The following is a 26,172-nucleotide window of genomic DNA, read 5'->3' as shown; positions in this document are numbered from 1 at the left end:
CTATGTATTGATTATTGTTATTTATATATTGTTTTGGCTGGCTTAGAACGGGGCAAAAAACCCTAGTTAGATATTCAAAGCAACTTTGTATAAATGTATAATTTTATATTAAAATTTGTTGCAACAGAGAGGGAAAACATTTTTGAGAAGAGACTATGGGAGTCTAGGCATTTACAGGGCTTATGACCTGTCATTGGCTGGTTTAAATGGCCACTTTACACACTGGGTACCATTCACCATTCTGCCTATGTTTGAACAATCACATTTTCTTAACTCTGCAATCCAATCCAATCCAGCCAGCCTGCAAGCATTTGGACATACTCAAAACATTGTATGATTTTATGTTTATTATATGATAATATATAGATTATTATTATTATGCGACAGCGGTCAAAACATCGGAAACTATTACTGCGACGCGTGCAGAGGTTGAGAGGTTAATCCAGTCATCAGAAACAGGTTGTTTAGATTCTATGAATGTATGAAAAAGCGGCAAAGCATCAAACCTCCTGGCAAATTCAGCAAATGGCAGAGTGTCGGGGAAGCCTTGCTTGTACATGCGCGCTGCATCCAGAATTTGGAAACCTCGGAACTAAAACAAAAGATATCAACAATTAGCAAAGGCGGAACCGACGGCGATGGAAGAGTGGTGAAACAAATATACACGTCGACAATGAATGGCAATGCAGAAAGAGGATGCCGAAGAAAAACATTAAGAGTTTTAATAGCTACTTAAAGAACGATCCGTAATAAGGGCCCTTGATAAAATGTATAAAGTTAATATTGTTAATTGAATCAGCATTCTTATTTGTAAAACTTCATTATAAATTATTATGAAAATAAAACTTTGTTATTAAGTAGTGTTACACAATTTTTATTCTTCAATAATAATTTCTCGGAATTGGCGAATCATATAATAGATAGTAACCACTCATATCACAATCACACCCTAAAACTCCTGCACCAAGTATATAACAAAGGCAGTAATATGCATAATCTAGAAATAATAGAAATTCACTAAAATTAAAATTCTGAGAACAACCTAATTAAAAATCACACATTTAATCACCTTTATTGACTATGTTCCCTTTGCGACCCCCCTCACCTCACTTACCCACTTAGACCCGCGTCAGTTAACACTCTCTTAGCCGAGCGATGTCGTCCCACATATTAAATCTTAGACTTAATTATTCTAACTTCCACTTGTGTGCTAAATTTTAAGAAATAAATTCTACTTATCGTCCTTTCCCTCGATGATCATGTTTTCATATCTGTACTTATTTATTTTTTTATTTATTAACGGACATTGTCCATGTATACAATTTATAAGGTTTAAATATTACAATAAAAGAATAGTTTAAAACATTTTTAAAAAAAGAAAGAAGCATTGACAAACATAAGGGACATCGAGACAAGAGCTGGACTATTTATTTAGTGCTCGTTTAAATCGTTGTAAACCTAAACCAAAAAAGTCCAGATCTTGTCTTGAGTTAACAATATGACAAAGACGGGTCATTGGAGAATTTGGGCCATAGTTTGTTCTATGCTGATCGATGAACAGTACTTCATTGTTTCTCAATCTACGAGTCGGAATATTGAATTTTACTTGTCCCAGTAATGATGGAACATCGATTATACCATTTAGTATGCCGAACATATATATGGAGTCAATATTAGTTCTACGTTTTTGTAGACTAGAAATATTTAACATTGCCTCTATTTCAGCATAAGAATAATTATTATATACTTTAGATAATGATCCATTTATCCAATTAGTGAATAATAGTCCAATATTTTTTTTATGTGACTAGTTAAGATATTAAATTTTTTAAATTAACCCTGTGGATCGTTGCGTGCATTTTAGTTTCTGGCTACTTTTCTGTGTCACAGACTTACTTTCTAGTTCATATGTCGACACTGGCAATATATGCGATTCATAGACTTTTCTTTTTAAACATAATAAGACTTATGTTAATAAAATTTGTATAAAACCACTCACCGACTTATCTGTCTACCGGTTTCGAGACGTAACCCGTCTCTTCGTCAGGACAACACTACACCAACATGCAAATACCGATAGAAATTTCGACACTCGTGTTAAAGAACACATGAGATGTCTTAGTAATAATAACTTCTCAGAATTCGCCAACCACATTTTAGACTCAAATCATGAATTTAATAAAGATACCGGCGTTAAAGTTTTACACATATATAATAAAGGACTGAAAGTAAATAATATGGAGATTTTTTACATAAAGAAGGCTTTGAAAAATAATGTCCCATTAATTAATAATCAAGTAACTTTCCAATATAGTCCATTATTCGATATTTCATTGTAATGGTCACCCTACCCTCCCCCTCCCTTTTTCCTCCTTTTCCGATTGTTAATCCTTTTGAAATATTAGCTTCATAAGTCATTAACCCTCGGTGGTGGCGTAGTGAAGCATGTGTCTAACGCATGGAGGCGGCCTCCGTGGTGTAGTGGTCAAGACGCTTGACTCACGCACGGTAGGTTCCGGGTTCGATTCCCGGTGAGAACACAAAAATTAAAAAATGTGATTTTTCTCAAGCCTGGTTGTTCTGTAATGTAATTCACCACTGTAATTGGGCCTCCTGGCCTGTTGTGGTGCAAAAAAAAATAAAATATATATATAAAATAAAATATATATATAACCTGCATGTCGATTTTATATTTTTGCAAATCTACTATGGTGAAGGTGTGTAGTGGTATTTGCATGTTGGTGTAGTGTTGTTGTCCTGACGAAGAGACGGGTTGCGTCTCGAAACCGGTAGACAGATAAGTCGGTGAGTGGTTTTATACAAATTTTATTAACATAATATTAAAATGTTGGACCACAAAGTTAATGCTCTGAATATTAATAATATAATAAGACTTATTTATTTTCAAAAATGTACTTTAGTTTGTCGGAATCACTTATATCACAGGCCCTTAAATCTGACATTTGAATCAAATTGACAAACACTTCTATTTACTGACTCAGAATATGCGAAAATGGTACAAAATGGTAAAGAGCATATTTCTCACTGTATTTTGTATGAATTTGAACAAATGTGAAAAAAGTGTGTAAATTGATTCAAGCTACTCTTGGTAAAACTTGGCTAAAGTGTTGTATCTTATGATGTGTATCGGTTTAAACATTAAAAAAATTGTGATTTCTCTCTGATCGACAATCAACGGCCAGGAGGCCCTCGAAAGTACGACAATGGTGATTTGAAAAGCAGCTTGGTGAGAATTAGGTAAAAAACGCATAAAGAAATATGTAGATGAATAGTGATCATTGTAACTTACATCTACTAGTTTATGATTTGTATTTCTTGAGATATTTAAATAATTTATTTGGAGTGACAATTACGTAGGGTGCACTCAGGACTTGGAAGTCAAAGTGGCGTAATATATTACCTGCGACCTCAGCAAGGGCACGTCGAGGCCCCCCTCCAGAGGAGAGTCGTGACGCCGCGGCAGAGCGCAGTACACGAAGCGGGCCCGCGTTCTCCTCAGGGCCCCGAGGACACTCTCCACACCCGCCTGGATCTGGGCCACGATGGAGCGTCGGTTCACTACCACAGCTCCTACGGATAAAACCAAACTTATTTCAAAAGAAGAAAACACCAAATTATGAAATTTAAACTTATTTCTTTCGAATTAATTCCATTGAGAATAAAAAATATTTGATGCTTGCCAATTCGCAAAAATAAGTTAACATAGGAAATAGCTAAAAACCGTTTTAATCTAAATTGTCAAATAATGAAAACAAAAAATCACCTTGTTATTATAATATGCATTTTATCCTGAAAGTAAATTCTGTTTGACAGGTTAAAGAAAATAAGTACATTTTCAGAAAAAAAATACTGTGAAAAAATCTTTAGACCTTAAACTATTTTTCTAGGTAACTCCCACCATTTTGAAGGCATAGCCCAAAACAAGCTTTGTAAGTCCCTCTTCATAAAAGAGGACGCCCACTTCGCTCCTCGTCACGCACATTATCACTTATCACATGTTCTCCATACTCCTCACAGATCTGTTGATGAATATAGACTGATGGAAGAATGAGGAAACGAATTGCAAACCTTATCTCACAAGCAGCAAGATTTTCAATTTCATTCGGCATTTCAAACAAGCACCACGAAGCGCACACCACAACATTTAGCTGACTCATTATGGCGTCAACTCCTTAATAAGTGAGTGTAATTATTACGCGTGCGCAAATCTGTATTCGCAATGCTACAATGGCAAGAAATGTAAACTAAACATACTTTCTGGATATACCTCATAATACGGCGATACAATTCTTTCTAAAATTTTTGGTAGCCAATTTAAAAATATATATTTATAGTTCAAAACATTTTATTTTATAGAAATGGAGATTCAAGCTTTGTCGAAATTCTAAAAATCAAAAGTTACCAGTTGTGAGTGTTCTTCTGATGCTGGAGGCTCTTCGTAGACTGGCCTGAGCATCCGGCCCGGCACCACATAGTCCTCGACTCCAGACGAACAGACGGGACATGTCCTCGCTACATAAAAATAGAGGAAAATTGGATTATTTGGTTGCAACATTTTTTTAAAATCTCTTTCTATTTTTATACCAAACAAGCTCCTGACGTCACTGCGACCTGTGTAGATCAATTGCGATGGAAAAACTAATCCCCTTATTGACAACACTAAAAAAACTATTCTGTCACTAGAAAGAAATAAGTCTCATTGATTTTGTGTTTAAGTTGTTTAAGCCTGGCTTTGCCATCTTGAAATTTAAGTGAGATAATTAACGCTTCAGTCAATCTGACATCACAGTGATAAGTTGAGCTAATAATTTGTTTCAATGTATTTTAGCCAGAAAAGTCATATGGAAGTAGATACTGGCTAATTTTAGTTTTGCGAGGTTTATACGCCTGACAGGACATTTTGGGTTTGTCTACACTGTTTGCTCCCGCGCGCGCTTCGCTTTTTTGACGCTTTTTTAATTCATCCTGCAAGTGACAAAATTATTTTCTGCTGTTCGCTGTGTAAGTTTTTTATAGTTACGCCTTACTTCACGCAATGCGGCAAACCTTAGATTAGATTTAGATTTATTTATTTATGACAAAATACAAGGTTTTTAAACTATACATATTACATTACATTACATATTTTATTTGTACGAAATATTCCCAATCAGCAAAAGTGCTGATATGAGGGGATATTATATATAATAACACAATAGTTTAAATAAAAAGTCGATGAAATAACATCACATATCACTCGTCACACGGGCTGTAAGAACTGTTTTATCTAGGTGTTTTTTAAGAACTGTTTTATTTGTCTTTATTTTATTATTTTTCCTCTTAAATTTCTTTTTTTTTTTCTGTGTAGATTAATTATATATAGAATATAATAATCTATACCGTCAGTCTATTTTCTACATATATCATCATCCTCCTTCGCCTCCAGTCGAAACTGTGTGCCTGCAGAGTTCCTGAAGACCCATTTGTCTGACGGCGTGAGCTGATTGCCGACAAGGAAGAGGACTTAACACAAAAATGTAAATGAAATTTGTGACCCATAGAGAGAAAAATAAATTAGCTAGGGCTGAATTCTCTCATTGTATTTAAATTTGTTGCAACAGAGGGAAAATATTTTTAAGAAGGGAATATGGGAGTCTAGGCATTTACAGGGCATATGATCTGTCATTGGCTGTTTTAAGTGGACATTTTACACACTGGGTAACATTCACTATTCTGTTTTCCCTCTCTGTCGCAACAAATTTAAATATGAACAACTCCCCAGGGAAAAAATCCAGACAGTCTGCAAGCATTTCGACATACTCAAAACATTGTTGAATTAACTACCTGGTAAAAGAAGAAGTATAAAAAATTGGAAAATTGTTTTCTGGCATTGCCTAGTAGGTGAATTGGTTCAGCCGGATGAATCTCACCAACATGATAAAGGTTTCAGCTCTTTAACTTCACAAAAGTCAACAGATGGAAGAGTTGAGGAAATGTGGATGTTCAAACATGGGCAGAATGGTGAATGTCACACAGTGTGTAAAGTGGCCACTTAAACCAGCCAATGACAGGTCATAAGCCCTGTAAATGCCTAGACTCCAATATTCCCTTCTCAAAAACATTTTCCCTCTGTTGCAACAAATTTAAATATGAACAACTCCCTAGGAAGGAAATCCAGCAAGTCTGCAAGCATTTGGACATACTCAAACATTGTCTCTCATTGTAACTTACATGGTACTCTCTTGTAAAATCCCCACAGCGCTGCGGGTGGTCGGGTACTCCCGGCTGGCCTTGAGCCATCCGCTGGCGTTGTACATAACCGGATAGGTTCCCTATAAAGAAAAAAAACAATTGAGGGCATTGGAAGCAAAGATTATTTTTTTGGTTATGATGTCATTCTGTAGTTTATCGACATTATTTTTATAACAATCATGAGTTGAGTTGCAAATGCAGTTTAAAAGCATACTTCCGATGGTTTGAAAATAGTGTTTGGAAGCAAATATAGCAATATCCATTAGCCATTTTATTCTGCCAATGACAAGCTAGAGATTTAAATATTCAAAATGGCCGTCCCATACAAATATTAAGGAAGTTTTATGAATTCGTGATCCTATTAAGGCAGTGAAAATAACATTTCTAATATAAATATGAAATGTCTCGCTAGTCCTGTGACTTCAAAGGAAGCTAAAACAGTGTCAAGAACTCCAGAGAACTGGAAAAGAAATGTATAATCGGTTTATGGGGGTTTCGAATCCCCCCCTTCGGTCCGGCTAGGTTAACTCCCATTAGAATACGGACCCAGGTGCCAGTCCGGGAAAAATTAAATGTTGCAGTTAAAACAACCTTTAAAATAAATATTTCACGTCCAACCTGCCAGGAATCGAATCCGGGACCTCAAGAAAGGCAGGGGAATATCCCGACCACTACACTACGAGACGGAAATATCTTCACTCGATTTCCTTAGTCAGGATTTTTACCCGAGGTTCTATTTCACACACAGAACTGTATTCTTAATCTGCTTGGACACAGATAAAAAAACACTTATCTTAAGTCAACTGGAAGCATCACCCTAAAAAGATGAACGGTCAAAACAATTAGATTTATTCAATAATTCCAGAATGATCTGATTATACTGACTTGCATATGATGCAAGACAAAGTGCATGGGATGGGGTGCCCTCTGCATCAGCTTGGTGGGAGCCGCCCCCCACATGGTGGCTGCCCTCTCCACGAAGCTGGTGTCCGAAGCTCCGGGGTGCATGGACTCCTCGTCCAGCAACCTGAAAACAACATTCACAACATAAAAAATCTTGCATGAGAAACTGTATGTTCGATTTCATCGACATCCCATAACAAACAACACATTGAGGATCCTGGCTGCCTCCGGGAAACATCGGCCATCGCCCCTGTCTCTGACTCTTCGTCTTTAGTTCCTGACGCCCAGTATAAAGACTCTACAGTATTTTATTACAGATAAAGAAAGACTAGAGACGAAAGTCACTAATAATTGGAACAGGACAAGCACTATCCCATGGCCGAAAAAGAGAAAAGTCTTCAACGTTTGCATTGCGTCTATCATAAAAGATGGGCGAGAAATGCATACCAAACAGGGTTTGGACATGGTCCAGAAAAGGTAAACAATGGGAAAAGCCCAGTAGAGTCGTACTAGGTTTGAAGGGACATATGGTGTCTACAAATTACTTGTGGGAATCTCTGTCAGTAATGAGGAATTCCACTGTTATCTAATTTATTTTTTTCCATTAGCGTACTATTTAACTAAGCAAAAATATGTGTGTATATATTTTTTTTGTGTGTTATTTACAAAGATATGACTTTTTAAAGTTACATTTATCAAATACCGCGCCAAAAGACTGTAATCAGTGTGTCACTTTTCAGTAGTGACGTCATGAAACGGTTGGCGTTCTTACTTTCACTGACCTGACAAAAATCTATGGAATATTGCTTTGATTACTTCATTTAGTTGATCGTAATTTGCTCATTTCTATCTTATGGTCTTTTTTACGACTGTTTCGATTTAGAAAAACCTAGAAAGTTGACATAATCTCTGGTTGAAATGTCAAATTATACAAATTATACTCTTTAATGGACAGTCTTTTCCAACTGTGCAGGAGTGATAAACAAAGCAAATCCATGTTCTTAGACTTGCAGGCATCACACCACACCACACACATAATATTGGGGTTTTATTTGTACAACTTACCAGAGCAAGCCCTTCCTATCCACGTCTCGCAAGTCTGCCTGGGAGGTTCGCAGCATCGTAGCCTGCGGAGCGCGATCCATGAGTTCTACCATCGGTCCCGGGTTCATGACTTCAGTGATCCAATCTGAAAATAAATGTATAAACTTAGTACAGAGATACTGGCATAAATGTTTAATAGTTTGTAAGAATATATAAATAAAAGCTAGCTGTCTTTTGCGACCTTAGATAGGTAAGTAATTGCTAAGGCTTGAGGTACCATTCGCTTCTTAACTCAATATGGATTTTCTCGGAATTTTAAAAATACAAAAATAAAAATAAGGTTATAATTGAATGATTCCTAACGAGGAAGTTCAGTGCACCGGGAAATTGTGTATAAAAAATGTTTTCTTAAGTGCGATAAAAATTAGAGCATTTAATTGTAGAGCGAAATTTCTATAAAATGAATTTAAAAAATCATAAAAATGAACTACTTCGAACGATGTCACTAGTTCTCAAAAATCAACCAGTGACAGAGTGTTGTGATACGTTTCCGGTTATCGAGAAGCCAACCCACTAATTGGGACAACTCACCATAGAGAACTTTAGTATGAGATGTTGTCGGTAACATGATTGCTATAACTAAGGAAAGCTACTGTATTTTTCGGGCCATAAGACGCACTTTTTTACTCTGAAAATTCAACCGAAAATTGGGGTGCATCAGTCTGATGGTCCGATATAAAATAAAATACAGTACTGAAAATTTTCTTATTATGCTTCTTTGTATTTAAAACAAAGAGTGATGAAAAGCCATAAACTGAAGTGGCAGTGAATGTCCTTAAAAGTTTGCATTTTGGCAAAAGTTGTTGGATCACAGTAGAGGTTCTGTGCTCTCTGCATGCGATTACTATTAAAAACTGACACAGGATTGCTTCTTCTCAGTCATTTACTCTTAGCAGAGCAGTCGTGGTCACGTCGACAGGAGGGAAGCGCGTCGATCTTCAGCGCTTCTGGAGGCCTCCAGAAGAGGGATGCCAGTCGCTTCTGTCACCTAGTCTGTCCATCTGGAAGGACTTCTTCCGCAAGATCGAGTACCCTCTACTCGTCCTTGTACCACTATTTTTTCCATATTGTCTCTTTGTCACGTAACGTGACTCAAGTACCTGAGAACACGGATTTGTACAGTGCAAGAAAGACACTGTTCAATACCCAGTTCTCGGATTATTGAGACATTAGTCCTATGAGCTGACCATGGTATTCGCAGCATTTTACGCCAGCACCACATTTCAAAAGCGTCTATCTTTCTTAGTTGTCTTTCTCTCAGAGTCCACATTAAAAGGAAAGATTAGGGTTTTAACAATTTTGTAGACTTGTTTCGGACACTTTCGATGTTCCAGGCGCTGATGCAGGTAGCTGGCGCACAGCCGGCCGGACATCTAGATAAAAATAGAATGGACAGAACTGTCTCACCTTCCTCGGGCAGCCCCTCCTGGCGGCAGGCGGCACGCGGCGCTAGCACGGCGCGCTCGTGCGCCAGAAGCTGCAGGCGCTCCTGCAGGTAGTTGGCGGCCAGCTGGCGCAGCCCGGCCGGGGCGCCTCCGCCGCCCCCGAGACCGGGCGGGTCCACCAGCAGCAGGCTTGACGTGGTGCGGGCGCTGCTCGTCAGGGACCTACCAGAAACAAAAGCGAGAGCGAAATCAACCACTTGATCACATTCATTACGTGCTTTCTTTCGAGCTGACTTGCCCCGGTTTCATAAGTCGGATGTCCCCAAATTTCATCATCACATCACACCCCCGTCCACACCCGATGGCATTGCAATGGTACACCCAATGCGGCGTATATCGATGATCTGTTACATGATCAGAGTTACGCTTCAGGTTTCAATCCAGGGACAATGAAATATTACAGTGTAAACCACCTTAACAATAAATTTTCAATGTCGACTCTACGAGGCACATTTTTATCCAACCAATTTCCTTCATCGGGACTTTTACCTGAGAGTAGTGATCGAGTTGAAAACACTTGTACGGGATTCCGGTTTTATTTCACCCACATGACTATTTTTTCTCTGGCTGAACACAGTATATATAACTGCATACATTATTTAAAATAATAATTTCAAAGTTGTCCGATTAATGAACGGATCAGCCCAAACTATGAAAAAACCGTTTGGAGATGAAATTTTGAACAATTTACAATAATTCTGCACTGTGGATTGATCATCGTAAAGAAGAGAAGCACATTCTAGCGGGAACAAATAGAACTAGAACTCTTACTCGAAAGAGAATTCACAAATCCTTATTAATTTTCTTTGAAAACAGAATTAAATCAATTGTTCTCAACGGGCAATACAGCTTCATCAATGAGGATGTTCAGTGCTATGTGAAATTAAATATTTTTAAAAATTCTTACGCCCGGCAAAAATCAGCGTATTCAATTGTACGGTGAAGTTTCTTGAAAATGTATGTAAAAGAAAATAAAAATTAATCATTTTGAACGACGTCACTATTTCTTCCGAATCAACCATTGATAGTGTTGTGATAGATTTCGCTTTACGAGAAGCCAATTCACCAATCAGCAGGGCTCACTGAAGAGAACTTGTGATGTCACAGGCAGAATGATTACAAAATTACAAACCTTTAAAAAAATCATAGCGCTGATAATGCCATACATAAAAATTTGTGAAAATGAAAATTTTTTTGGCTTGGTTTGATAGTCTATTAACAAATAAAAAAATATATTAAAACTTCCTTTCCTAACTTTTGAACTTCCCATGATATAATGAAGACCGTAAATGCATAATAATGTGAAGAACATGACAAGCAATCTGACTATTTTGGTCTCACCTGTTGATAAGAGCAACCGTGCAGTTGAAGAACTCGGTGTAAAGTCCGATGACAAATCCTTCCAGAGCCTCCTGGCCGGATATTTCCCGTTCTACGCCACGGTCAGTCGGAGACGGAGTTCTAAAAAGAGTACAAAAATAATATTTGAAAATTTCACAAATTTTTCATTTTGAATTTCCTTATTACCATTGACTTAAATGCATTAAATTTCAGGTCAATAATGGGTAAAAATAAATCATCGGTTATGATAACTGCCCACAATGAGTTGTCGTGTTGAGTTGATATATGAAGGTGTCAGAAGCAAACTTGGAAGTCTCCATTGAAGGAGTTACTGGGATATTAGCAAAAAACTTTGAAAAAAGAATTGTGAGATTTCTAATTATGCTTCACCAACACGATGGAGAATGTTATGTTTGAAGTAGTATAATTGAAACCTGTTTTTGCGAGATTTAGAGACGGTTTTGAATTACGCTATTATTTAAGTAGGTAGGTTTTTATATAAAGTTTATTTTGGCATCAATAACAAATTTTCGGTTTTTGGTGGAGATTTCTAAGTTAGCTTTTAATACCCTCATATATCTTGCAAGGAGCAATCATAGTGACCACGGTTTTTAAAACAGGCGTAGCCATTTTGATAATCTAGAAATTAAAATATTTTACTGAATTCCCAAGAAGCTAACCTCGCTCCCGCTGTCCCAGCTCCGATGGCGCCGCTGAAGAGTGTCCGGGACAGTTCCTCGGTGCAGCAGCCCAGGAGTTGGGCAGCTCGGGCTCCAGCAGCAGGCTCGGCAAACTGGTATCTTCCGCTCACTGAAACAGTATTTTTTATTTGTAAATCTGAACTTGATATTTGTCGATAGAAATTACAATCTCCAGAAGAAACATCTCATGATAATTATTGTAAATGATGAAATCAAACAGATTAGTAAAGAAGGTAACAAAATCCTATTTAAGATATAGAAAAGACTAATGTAGCTAAATACTTGGGACTATTTATTGACCCCAAACTTTCATGGAGCTACCAATTTGAGCATGTAAAATCAAAAATAGCACCCGTAACGTAACTGGCGTATTGTATGGACTTCGAGGCTTGCTTCCTCATTCCATTTTGTTTGCCGTCTACTACGCTTTGATTCATTCCCACCTATCTTATTTATCATGCATATGGGGTTTTGCCAGCAAAAATCAGATCTCGGAAATACAAGCTCTTCAGAACAGAGCTCCAAGAAACATTCTTGGACTTAAACGGGATTCCCATGTCAAGGATATCTACCGACAAACAAAGATACTTCCTTTCAAGGTAATGCCACTGCATGACATAACCAATACTATTTCAAATATCATCAACTTTTCTGCTCACTCAAATTTAAAACACACATTTGGTCATAATATTCATAATTACAATACGCGTTATTCAAGGAATCTTCATGTGTCTAAGTTTCGCTCAACAAAGTTTGGCAGTAGGTCCTTGGAAAATATTGGCCATTCCGAATATAATAAACTGCCTGATGAGCTAAGACACGAAAAACTGAATAAAAAATCGAGAAGTGTCGCAATTAAAAAATATTTCCTAAATCTTTTTGATATTGATAATTATTAATGTAGTTTATATAAGATGGTGTTTTGTGTTTCTTATACAATAATGTTTTCTTTTTATTTCGGATGTATTAATTTGTATGATATTATGTATTGTCAAAATTTTTTTTTTCTTATGTACAGTCCCAAATGAGTTTCTAATAACTCCTGGGAGTATAATATGTAATTTTTGTATTCTTTGTTTTATTAATAAAAATAATAAGATATTCCCGTCTCTATAGATATAGCTATTCCGGAAAGATACCTGCCAACACAGATTTGAAATGCGTAGCTCATAAGCTTGGACTAAACCCGTCTGCGAATCTGTTTACTACCGGTCTTCGATGAGAGCCTTACCTTTGACGGCCCCCGCCGCAACCAAGTGCCAGATGGCGGCTAACACCCTCCACAGAGCGAGGCGCTCGCGCTCCGCCACGCCCAGCTCCGCGAGGGCCTCGCCCAGTCGGACCAGGGCCGCGGCCTCCTCGCCCCCTGCTCGAACCCCGTCCAGCAGCAGCATGCGCCGGGTGGCGCCGTCGCAACCGTGTATCACCCTGGCGACAAGAACATTCGCTAAATCACGCATATTTATTTATGATAATCACGGTATGATCCTACATACTTTTTGAGGGACTGACTGCTAATCAGAACTGTAAATAAATAAAAACCTATTTTTACACATACGAGATATACGTGTATTCAGAAAGTTCATTCCATTCAACAGGTTAAAAAAACGAGTACGCATTCAGAAAGATAAATTATTGTGAAAAAATTACGTCATACAAGCTTTTGTATTCCCTCTCCATAAAAGGGAGGACCATATCATTAGTCGTCGTGCACATTATGTATGTTTTACCTATTCCCTTACCATCAAATCACTTATAACTGAAGACCGAATTATATGCAAGACAAAAATGCTGAAAAGTGCAAAACAAAATAATAAAAAATTACAGCTATTATTTATTTATAAGGATAAATTTATACAATATTTGTTTTTATTAATGTATTTTTCTCAATTTTCTGTTGTGGGGTTGCGCCTTCTTAAAATATATTTATAAATTGAGAATGAACATTCCACGCCATATTAGCGCATATCGAGCCATAATCGGCAGAACAACGTAAGCGACAAATAGTGAATTGTGCAGGAGAAGGTTTTTTTTTTTTGTTCAATACATTTTTTTTTTAATAATTCGGTAAATGGGATTTATAATGATTGGTTACTGCCAATACTGAAATGACAGCCAAATTGTTTAAATACCTTCCGCTTTTAAGATAGTGGCGGTAACGCTGTTTTGCCTCTAACTCTGACAGTGGTGCGAGCTAGCATAACCGCCTACATTGTCGTCGGTTACGTTGTTTTGCTTGGCCTTAAAATAATATGTCAACATTTTTTTTTTTATAAGAGCGGAATGATGCGGAGTAATACATAGAAAACTATAATTGGTCTATAATTTTGGTTTGTTTGTAAATATTGTATTTTTTTTTTTGTTATAATGTCTGTTGTTTTCTTTTAATAAATAAAAATAAATATCCTAAAGTGTGGCAGGTGAATTTTAAAGAGCTATGGTGTTTTTAAAACATGTGCAGGGGGAAATAAGGAACACTTTTCCTTAAAAAAACGCAACTCGCCAAAAATGTCGCTTACGTTGTTCTGCCGATTATTGGTCGATATTTTCACAATATATTTTTTATTACGATTAATAAACAAACAAAACAGTATGGCCCAAAAATTTTTAATTATTTTTTTACTGATAATATTTCATTGATTCCAAACTTTAAAAATTGTCCGTCTTTTAAAAAATATGCACTATCCTGGATTCAAACTAAAGATATGAACTCTTTTTTTATAAGATTTATTTTGTTGCCCTTTAATAATAAGGAATATTTTTGTGTCTTTTTTTAAATATATTTTATTTCCTTTTTTAATTACTATAAAAAAGAATGCCATATAATCTTTTACAGAATATTTTACATTTTCTTTCTTATGTTACACAACAATTATAACTGTCCATTATTTATTATAGGAGCAAAAATTCACTAACATTTTCTTGTATACCCACGAACAGGCCATGCCTTTGTGGGATTTTTTGTTTACTATTTTTACTATTAATATGTATTTCATTGCTATGTAATTATGCTTTATTTTTTTAATACTCTGTTTGATCACTTATGTTTATTGTAAAAAAAAATAAAAAATTTTTTTTTGAAAAATGCAAAAAGAGCAATATTTTACCTGTCCTCATCTCATGACATGGTTGTGCTTCCTTAACTAGATTTGTCTACGAGTAAAAATAAATTACCAGTTGAAGATGTCGAAGGCCCCGTCCAGCCGCTGGCGCAGCGGGACCCGGGTGGTGTCCAGCAGGTGCGCGTGCAGCGCGGCGCCCGCCAGCGCGCCGCTCTGGTCGTAGTGCAGCTGCAGCAGCTGCGCGGCGCCCGAGCGCCCGCCGCCCGCGCCGCCCGCCGCCTCCAGCGCCTGCAGCGCGGCGCGCACGCGGCCCGCCCACGGGCCCGGCGTCGGCGAGCCCTGGCCTGCGAGGAGATAAACATGTTGAGCACTATTTCTATATTTTGATATCTCTGTCAAAAACAACCAAAACCTGGACCGACAGACTGAATGAGCCATTTCTGTTCACTGCTGGACATATACCTCTCCCATGGAACAAAAAACTACTATGGTGACAGAACAATGGGTAGTGTAGTACCAAAACTGTACAATTTAATACCAGCCAAAAATCGTGAAGAAAAAAACCTAATTTCATTTAAAAAAATAGTCAAAAAATTATTAAACAGCAAGTGAAACTTAAGTGTATAAATATATCTTATTCTTTAATTATTATTAAACTATGTACTTACTTATAAATTAAAAAAAAAAAAAAATGTAATGTAACCCGCAGACAAGCTTCGGCTTTGCGGGAACAAAAATACAATTTTGTATGTTATTTACTTGTTAAAATGAATAAAACTTAATAAAAAAAAAAAAAAATAAAAAAAAAATATATAATATTATCCATATTTCTCTATTTATTCCTGTCTTGCATTTTCTGCATCCTGTCACCCGAGTTCTCTTTATACCATCTGACCATCGTGAGGGTGGTCTTCCTCTACTTCTTTTGTCTTTGCGAGGTCTCCACTCGACTACCCTTGTAGTTCATCTTTGGTCTTTTAGTCTGGCATTGTGTCTTGAAAATGACCCCTAAAACTATACGATATGTTAGAGACAGAGTAACTAACATAGGTGGATAATATTTAGTAAAAATCGAGTACTCCAGGTGAGTAGAACAAGACGCCCTCAGACAATCTCACACTGAACATTCAGTCTGCCCCACGAATTCTGGGGGAGCAGTTGTTTGACATCTTGCGCAATGCACCAGCAAAAATGAAATCATTCATCACCATTGGCTCTAAAGGTCGTTTTTGCGCCTTACCCTCCTCCAACATTCGTCGCCATCTCCCACTATCCCGATGGCAATAGCATCCACATTCCGCTGCACTCCATTTAGCCATCGGAGTTTGGGTCTATAAACGCTACGTTTACCTTGGGGCTTTATGTAAAATATCTTATCTCTCTTCTACTCCCTCTTCCCTCATTCTTTCTAGATGCCCTGCCCATCGCAGCCTCCCTATTTTAATCAATTGCACTATGTTGGAATCATTGTAGACTTCTTCGTTGGACCGTATTCACCCAACTCCATTTTCCTACACAGCTCAGAATATCTTTCTTAGTATTTTCCTCTCAAATATGAATAGACACGTCTGATCTTTTTTACTCAATACCTATGAGGCATTCAGAGCCATATGTGAATAAAGGGCGTAATAGTGAATAATGTTTTGTAGATAATGTCTGCTCAAATCAAAGAAGCATCTATTTGCCATGGATATTCGGCGTTTAATCTCAATGGATGTATCATTTTGAAAAATAATATTTAGATTTAAAATTGTGACTGTGAGTTGTTAAATAAGTAAGACCATCAAAAATTTATTCAAAATTTCTTTTTTTTCTTCTCTTCCCTCTCCCTGGTGGAGGTTGAAAATCATCGCAGCGATTCTTACTTTGTTAGCAGCTGTCCTGAACAAGGACCAAGTGCTGCAATGGAACAAGTCACGCAAGTTCTTTAGCCAAGAGGTGCGCCTTTTACCTGCACTGCGTCTGCCTTCAAGCCTTCCTGTAGAATGACTAAAATGTTATATTTTTCGCCTCTCATCACATGCCCAAACTACTAAAGTTTTCTTTTCTGTATCGTCCTTCAGTACCTCTTTATCTTTTTTCATCCGTCGGAGAACGCACGTCATCGTTTCGGACTCTGTCCACCCTATTCTAACATGACTAAATTAAAAAACCTTTTCCAGCATGAAATAAAAAAACGGCAAATCCAACAAGAACTATTCCATGTTAAAGAGCAGTAGAAATGATAGTAAGGTTCTGAAAAACCTTCGTAACTAACTTTCGGTGAATATGTTCATATGTAAATTACCCGCGAGGTACAGAGCACAGCGTCGCAGGGCACTGCTCTTGCCCGAGGCCCTCCTTCCGAGGAAGACCAGCGACTGGTCCCGACGCGAGGAGAGCATCGCACGATGGGAAGCTTGCGCAGCCGCGTAGAGATGTGGCGGGGCGTCCTCCCATCTGGACCCCTTGAACATCGCAGCCACCTGGAACAAATACAACACGGGATAGAGAATTTGATAGACGATATTTATTTCATAATTTTCAATACAGACTATAACGTAAAACAATCATTTTAGATATCGTTCTAAGACAGTTGAAAAGCGTAACCTACCATGCAAATTATCTGAAAATTTATTGTTTGAGTGTTAGTTTATATTATAAAAAAACATTGTATAAGATTTCAAAATGTCTCTCACTTCAGTCTTAAATATCTGTATGGTTATTAACTCCAGTTCGTTGTTTAGCTGTTGAGATTATCCTATTTTTGTTTTTGCTGTCTGTGTATGGTAATTATGTGAAGTTCTTGTGTCATTTTCTTTTGTAAGTGTGATGTCATCATCCTTAATGTGGTCTAGTGTGAGTTTGTATATTAATTTGAAGGTTTCAAGCTTTCTCAAGTTGTTTGCGTATGGGTGTTGTAGAGATTTATACAATGTCTGTCTGTGATACTGGAAGAGCTCCATATAACAACTCGTCTATCAATGGTGTGTTTGAGAAGGATACTGTCTTTCCTCGGACATATTGCTAGACGTGAGCCAGACAATCTAGAAAAGGCAATAATGTCTGACCGAGTTGAAGGTAGGAGAAGCCGAGGTAGAATCCCATATAGATGGACTGACCAAATAAAGGTGGCTACGGGGCTAAAATTTGATGAGTCTGGAGTGGAACAGACTAATCAGAAGTGTTCATGGTGATCACGATCCTCAGCATTGAGGGACCGACTTGGAAGAAGACTGTCGGTGTTGGTTAGTCTAGGCATCCATGCTGACGATTTCTCGTGTGTATATTTATTTGGCGTTTAATCGTCAGTGTGGCCTGATACAAAGCAAAATGGCGGGACAAAATTAACAACTACACGAAACTCCTACACTGTACATCTAGGAAACTATCACTCTCGTTCGGCTAAGTGTTGAAATAGCTTGCGGGAGGGACGTTACCTTGTCGGAGTAGATGGTCAGCGGCGCCGGGGGGTTAATGAGGAGCAGCCCGTGGCCGGCCGCCGTGTGCACCAGGTTGCTCCCGTAGCGCTGGCGCAGCGTGTGCAGGGCGGAGCTCTCGTTCAGGTAGCGCAGGCTGGCCAGGTCCTCAGCCAGGTCGAACTGCGGGGGGTTGGCCTGCAAGGATACGAACTGTCAAACCGTCGGCTGACTCGTGCGAACGGAACATGCCGTCGCGCCGCTTCCCCGTGAGGCCGGGCAGAGGAGATAGAACGCCACGTTTGCATACAGGCTCGCTTCCACTTCGCTTGCACGTACGACGATTATTCCGACTTTTGACATGTCCATTTTTAATTATTTATTGAATTTGGTCATATTCGATTACATACTTCGCTTCCATACATTTCGGACTCTATTATGAACGGCTATTGAAAAAATAGAAAAAAAGTCAATGTATAAAATATAAAAACTGATATTAAAAATACGTAAATAGTTTTATTCCACTTTTATTTATAATTTTTACCAGTGACCGGATTTCGTCGTGACCCACATCGTCAGACTGGTGGGAGATTAAAAAAAATCTATGTTATATTCAATTGCAAGCAGGGGTTGTAAATCATGATTTTATTTCATTATGGGTTTAAAAGAGTTTAAATTTGAATAATTGAAGTATAAAGTAATGACGATTGTATGAATTTAAGTTTGCTTTTAGAGACTCACTTAATTACCCCCGGGCCCGAAGACATGACTGTCAAAGGAATTACCAACCAGCGGCCCCTGTTATAGTTTTAATAAAAATTAAATACAGATAATTCAAATACTTTCTTATTATAAAACTTCATAAAATAATGTATTTAACATCTGTTTTAATTATATACATTAAAAAAAAACTTAAATTCTTACAATTTTTATATATACTTAAATTATTTTTAATTTAAACACTTTTATTCCCATAATTAAATTAAATCATGATTTACAACCCCTGCTTGCACTTGTATTTAGCATAGATTTTTTTTAGTCTCCCACCAGTCTGACGATGTCGGTCACGATGAAACCCGGTCACTAGTAAAAATTATTAATAAAAGTGGTATAAAACGGTACAGTATTTTTATTACTATAATATAAAAACTGTTTTAAAACTCAGTACATTTTTTAAAATATGTGCATTTATTTTTATTATTTTATTTATTAAAACAATATCACGGCATTCGTGGTGCTCACGCACGCAAGGTTCCGGGTTCGATCCTGGCGAGAACACAAAAATTAAATTGGATTTTCTTCAAGCCCGGGTGTTCTGCGCTGTAATTCGCCGCAGTAATTGGACCTCCTGGCCTGTTGCGGTGCAAAAAATACTTTCACTAATGAATGGAAAAGAAAAATGTCGAAATTGGTTTTCCCAAATGACACGATTTATTTTACTTCTACGCGTCTCAATAATCCATTTTTATAGCCTTCTTTAACAATATTTAATCGTTACATATGTATTTATTTTTTATTTAAAAATATCAAGAATCTGATATTTTATTAAAATTTTATTTTATTTATTCATTTATACATACATTTCATATTTTACACAGAATAGTCGGAAGGGTCGGAAAGACATAAATATTAGTATTTATTTACTTATTTATATAGACGCCTGATGGGCATTCTTAAGGGCATATTTATAAATAGAAAATTATAATAAAAGAAAGAAGAAAGACACAATGCTATATAGTAGACTTGGTGGGAGTGGAAGCGGGAGAGAGGTGTTTATAATTTAATTTGAGTCAGTGATCGTTTGAAAGAAGACAACTTGTTATCAAATAAATCAAGACTGGTATGTTTGTTGGCAGACCTAAGAATTCTGGGCATAGGGGAATGAACACCATAGTTAGTTCTATAGTTATCGGTATGAAAGAGTAAGTTTTGTCTGAGGTTTCTAGTTGTGATATTTCATTTTATTGAGCTCAGTGGTTCAGGCGCATCAAATAGTGAGTTGAGAATTTTAAACAGGACTAGAAGGTCGGATTTATTTCGACGGTCTTGAAGAGAAGATATATTTAAGCTAGTTTCTAACTCATTTTACGTATATTGGTCTCTGTAAAAGCCCAACCTCCAGCTTATCTTTCTTAAAAATCGGTGTTGAACTGATTCAATATTTTTGACGTGAACATCATAATAGGTCCGATGTCTTGCAGGGTACCCGCTGGCGCAGCGCGGGTTTAAACTGTGTAACTCGGTTATAAGCTTAGACTATACACTGTCTGCGTAATCTATAAGTGTGAAAGCACTACAATTAATGATATGAATCATACACGTATAAAACATGTGAGTCGAGGTCCTGTAAAAAAAAAAATATATACGGCGACCATAGTAGATCATAGTATGCCTAATGTGCAATCAGTTCCTATATGGGCAAATGCTTGTTCTAAAAAACCGATTTGTTGCGGCAAATGCGGTTATCGAATATGTTTTCCATAAATTAAAATGATATTGGAGTTACATTTGAAATGATATTTTTGAGTTTGTTGCGAGCTATGACCGTCTTCATAATAACCAACAATTCGTTACCTTTTCCAAGTCGTCGTCCTCGACCTGCACCTCCTGCCCCGAGTGCGGCAGGCGCACGGCGGCGCTGCGGCCCGCGGGCGCGGCCCCCGGCGCCGGCGCCGCCCCCGCGGGGCGCAGCGCGGCCGTGAAGCCCCCGCGGTGGCAGAGCCACGCGCGCTCGCCGCCCTCGTCCAGCGTGCCGGGGTCGGACTCATCCTCGGACTTGACCTGGGGAAGAAAGGAATTCATTAGCAAAGGATAGGATTTAAAAAATAAATAATAACCAAATCGACTACAACTTCCTATCAAATAATTTAAAATTGTCTACTCTCTCGAATAGGAGAATCTTTACCGATTTAGTAAACCTATATAAAATAGTAAATGGCGCGCTGGACAGCCCTGATTTAACGCGACTGGTTAATATTAAAATACCTTCCCGCCCCACACGAAATAAGTCGGTGTTTGTCGAGGTGTCCAGCGGGCACAACTACTATGTAAATTCACCTATAGCTAGACTCCATCGCCTTGGTAATGAATATGGCGATGTTGATATATTTCGTTACTCATTGAGCATATTCAAGACCAAAGTACTACAGGCGACCGACGCGACGGAGTCTAGTCAATAAATCTTCGATCGTATTTATGTATGCTTAAAAGTTAGCCCGTGTTATGTTTTATATTTTTAGTTTATAAAACCCTTATCAGTTTTCAACATTTTGGATAACTACACTTTAAAGTTTAGTTTACCGGTGTAAAAAAATAAAATAAATAAAAAATAATTATGTTTTATTTTAATCCTACTATGACTTATATTATAAACATAATATAATGTATGTATTATTATGTCTTAATAGTGTATTATGTTAACTATGTAACTTCATTTTTAAATTTTAAAAATATATTTTTTAAATTTTTATATTTGATAAAATGTTAATTATGTTTAATGTGTAACTTTTTCTTATTATATAGTATGTATAATGTAAAAGCCCCATGGGCGTCAACAGAAAGAAAATTAAAATAAAATTTTAAAAAAATAAAAATAAAAAATAAAATAATATATTAGTACACGGCACGCAGCACCTTTGACCGTAAAATAAAAATTACGTATTTTGAATTGTATTTATTTATAATATTACAGATTTCAAAACGTCCGTGCGCCATGTAGCTGCAAGACGTGTTGTAATCTAGCTCCTACATAATTAATAAAATTTAACATTATTAGAAATGGGGAACTAGAATCCCAACCGCCTATGCGCTCTGTAGCTGCAAGGCGTGTTGTAATGCTTATTTTAAAGCGCCCTTGAGACGATTTTCACAAAAATGGTTGCTGATATGAATACCTGTGTCCAGGCGAATAAAAAATACAGTTCTGGATGTAAAATATAACGAAAACCTTGGACGAGTGTTTTCGACTCGGTGGTTGCTCTCAGGTTAAAATCCCGAATGAAGAAATCGAGTGGAAATAAGTCCGCCTTGTTGTGTTATTATTATTATTAATGAGAATAACTTATTAAGCGCCATTTTCGTCATATAATACCTCAAGGCCGCTTTACAAAGTGATTATATGAAGATATAAATTTAATTTTAACTTTTTAATTTAAGAAAAATAATGTACTCTGTCACCACATGCTAAGAATTTATTCAAATGATTCAGAGAACAAGTGAGTTTTAAGTTTCTTCCGAAACATCACTTCACTCTCACAGCTTCGCACTTCTGCTGGGAGAGCATTTCATGCCGTAGTGCCTACGACCGCAAATGCGCGTTCGCCGAATTTAGTGCGCTGTTTGCGTAGAGGTAATAACTTTTCCTTTCGACGTAGATGTAGTTGATCTAAGCGTTCTTACGCTGTCAGCTAGTTCATTTGGAATGCAGAGTTCCCTTAGATATTCTGTGTTGTGGTTGGCGCGTTTGAAAACCGTATTATCAGCGGTACGATTTTTTTAAGGTTTTGTATTTTTTTAAATTACTTATTTATTCCGGATAATTTTATACCTAGCGCCATTTTTGTGGACATTCACCCCAAGGGCGCTGTACAACAAACATCCCGACACGTCCTGCAGCTACAGAGCGCATAGGCGATTGGGATTTTAGTTCTCAGTTTCCAATAGATTCTTTTGAATTTTAATAATACATAGGAGCTAGAGCCTACCAAACCTATCACAACTCTCTTATCATTGGTTGATTCGGAAGAACTATTGACGTCATGCAAAGTAGTTCCATTTTAATAAAATCATTTTTTAATTTGTATCAACAGAGGGAAAACATTTTTGAGAAGGGGATACGGAAGACTAGGCATTTACAGGCCGGTTTAAGTGGCAACTTCACACACTGCGCAACATTCACCATTCTGCCTAAGTTTAAACATCCACATTTCCTTAACTCTTCCATCTGTTGACTTTTGTGAAGTAAAAGAGCTGAAACCTTCATCTTATGTGTGAGATTCATCCGGCTGAACCAATTCACCTACTAGGCAACGCCTGAAAACAATTTTCCAATTTTTCTATTTTTTCTTTTACCAGTTCCGGATGTTCAAACTTAGGCAGAACGGTGAGTGTTACGCAGTGTGTGAAGTGGCCACTTAAACCAGCCAAAGTCAGGTCATAAGCCCTGTAAATGCCTAGACTTCCATATTCCCTTCTCAAAAATGTTTTCTCTCTCTGTTGCAACAAATTTAAATATGAATGACTCCCTAGGGAGGAAATCCAGCCAGTCTTCAAACATTTAGACATACTCAAAACATTTTTGAAATCATTTTTATTATTTTTTTCATACATTCTCAAGAAACTTCGCCATACAATTTAATGCTCTGATTTTTACAGGGCGTAAGGATACAACAAATATGCGTAAAAATGAAATGAATTATTAATTGAAGAGTGAAGATATAGATATTCAACATTTATTTTGTATTTATTTATTTATTCATATTTTTCGCTTACAAACTATAATTAATAATAAAAATAATGTGACCTCACTGGGGTTTTTTGAAATTACATTTGAGAATAAACAAAGAAGACTAACTTAAAAAACAAACATAATTAACAAATATTCAGACAGTTTAAAAAACAAGGTATTTATGTACATCTCTATTATTTATATTACAAAACACTATGAAAATAACAAAACCCTAACATAAGCTATACACTTGTGGAGCAGTTGATTCAATATTGGTATGGGCGAATGAGACAATCCATTTTACTTCTACCTAGCTCCACTATCTATTTATTAAAGCCTTTTTAAACGTTTTCTCGTTACTAATTGTTTTAATAGATAGTGGAAGTAGGTTATAGATTTTAATTGAATAATACTCAAAATCCCACATATTGATTGAAACTAGCATGTAACAACTAACTAGGATTGTTTGATCAGCTCTCCGGACTTCGTATTGAACAACAAAGTGTATGCTCTAAATTATTTCAATATTAAAAGTAAAATATTTTGCAGCCATTGCGCCATTGGCCGACGATTAACTTAGATATTTTATTTTACTCTACAACTTCTTTGTTCGATCCCAGGCTGTAGCGGGTAAGCCCTATTTGGTAGGCACGCAGGTGCCAAGTGCATTAGGAAAGTATCGTACCTATGCGAGAACCGATAATTTATATGTTTCTAATATAGAATTAGAGAGAATAGACCGCCCTGAAAACAAAAGCATTACATACAGAGTGAGTACTGCGTACTGAGCAGGGGCGAATCGTCCAAATAAGCGTATATGCGCAGCTTACCATTATATTTGAGTATCGATAAAAATGATTTATACTAGTTTTAACTATGGGAAAACAAATAAAATAATTTATATTTATTATAAATTAACGTCGCCGTTTACAACTTCCTCAAAAAATAAATATAAACCCAGTGCTCAGCTCGTTCCCAGTGGGAGAAAGAAACTGGCCGGCTTCAGCTTATTTCTTCATACAAAATGTATACTGTATTTTAACATCTTAAAACCAAGTCGATGTTTTTTCCTCCTTGAGTAAGCTCGCAGATTACAGATAGTATTGCAAGCTTCTCTCTCCTAAGGACCATTTTACAATAATAGTTGCAGTTGACATAAGACACCAGTTATTTCGTCCGCCCGTCTTAATTAATGTTGGTGATACTCCGCTCGGTGCATGCGTCAATTTTTGGCAGTATTCATTTTTAGAAGGAAACGAAGCGGACGGAGGCGGTCACGTGGCGGTGGAACATTTTTATCGCAATATTATTGCGAATACATATAATGAATGTCATTGTTTTTTTTTTTTTTAGTTTATTCACAAAAAAAATAATATTAATGTTTCCCATTACGTAAAAGAAAGAAAAATGTGCACATAATGGGGAGTGACGTCTTTAAATAATGTGCTCATTTTTTAAAAATCAGTACATATTTTCAGTATATTACAAAAAAAATGTACGGTGTTTAATTTTTAATGTTTTTAATATATTGCATATATTATAATAACATTTGGCTGATTTATAAAGCGCTATTTTTGTGAAAAATCACCTCAAGAGCGCACAATTGCACACTTAAACTTACATTCAAACTAAGCTAGAGTGACATATTATATTTTCTGATTTAAAATTGAGGGTATGATAATCTAAAAGGTTTTTAATTTTTTTTTAATCAAAGTTTATTATCAATTGCGATTTTTTGCACCACAACAGGTCAGGAGACCCAATTACAGTGGTGAATCACAGCACAGAAAACCCAGGCTTGAGAAAAATCACATTTATTTTTTGTGTTATTATCGGAAATCGAACCCGGAACAAGTGTCTTAACCACTACATCACGGAGGCCGCCAAAATAGGGATTAAAGTAAATAAAAACCGGAGTAATTAATTGTTGTTTAAGTTAAATTGGTGGTTTATTGGTAATAATTATTTTAATTCAAAATAATCAAGTATTCGTCTTCTGTTGTCAGCAGAAGAAGACATGTATGTACTTTATTACTTATATGTATGTATGTTCGTATATGCAGGTACATACATATTATTTAAAAAAAATAGCTTACCTATAAAGAAAGTCACCGTTCGCCACTGGTACTAGTAGTGAGCTAGTACGTATAGTCTGTGCACGGTATACAAAGGACAGCGCGATGGAAACGATAGCCAAATTTGCGTCAAATAACTGGACACACAATTTCCGTATTCCAAAGGGGACAGACTTCAGAGGGCATGGACACGTGGACAGTCCACGCTACAGAAATGTTCTTATAAACACAATAACATGTTTACGTAATAACTCAGATTTTCACAAAATACTTGGTACACTTACATTGATTTATTTGACCGATTGGCGCTTTCACCCTCTAAGGCCGTCCTCGCACGACCGTAAAATGACTCGCCACGATAAAATAACAAAGGGTGGATTGATATTCGCTGTAATTTTAATAAATATCTATTGTATTATAACTATCGTATTTCCGACACTTATGT

The 26,172-nt window shown here is 36.9% G+C and overlaps 1 protein-coding gene across 1 annotated transcript in view; it reads right to left on the bottom strand.

Annotated features, from left to right (window-relative positions):
* The window catches only part of Mhcl (Myosin heavy chain-like), a 353,455-nt gene that overhangs the window by 143,894 nt on the left and 183,389 nt on the right, over positions 1-26,172 (bottom strand). Inside the window, exons 4-17 of the mRNA XM_088229616.1 lie at positions 20,781-20,987; positions 18,228-18,404; positions 17,096-17,273; positions 14,921-15,152; positions 12,978-13,174; positions 11,726-11,855; positions 11,046-11,165; positions 9,667-9,866; positions 8,221-8,344; positions 7,138-7,279; positions 6,232-6,332; positions 4,424-4,533; positions 3,422-3,591; positions 507-592 (exon numbers count right to left, since the gene is read on the bottom strand). Coding sequence (XP_088085742.1) covers positions 507-592; positions 3,422-3,591; positions 4,424-4,533; positions 6,232-6,332; positions 7,138-7,279; positions 8,221-8,344; positions 9,667-9,866; positions 11,046-11,165; positions 11,726-11,855; positions 12,978-13,174; positions 14,921-15,152; positions 17,096-17,273; positions 18,228-18,404; positions 20,781-20,987 — 2,174 coding nt within the window. The remainder of the gene's footprint in view (positions 1-506; positions 593-3,421; positions 3,592-4,423; positions 4,534-6,231; positions 6,333-7,137; positions 7,280-8,220; positions 8,345-9,666; positions 9,867-11,045; positions 11,166-11,725; positions 11,856-12,977; positions 13,175-14,920; positions 15,153-17,095; positions 17,274-18,227; positions 18,405-20,780; positions 20,988-26,172) is intronic.

The sequence above is a fragment of the Micrasema longulum genome, unplaced genomic scaffold (assembly GCF_059751315.1).
Source record: "Micrasema longulum isolate JH-2025_06_02 unplaced genomic scaffold, ASM5975131v1 h1tg000688l, whole genome shotgun sequence".
Classification (NCBI taxonomy): domain Eukaryota; kingdom Metazoa; phylum Arthropoda; class Insecta; order Trichoptera; family Brachycentridae; genus Micrasema; species Micrasema longulum.
This window is presented reverse-complemented; position numbering and strand designations above follow the sequence as displayed.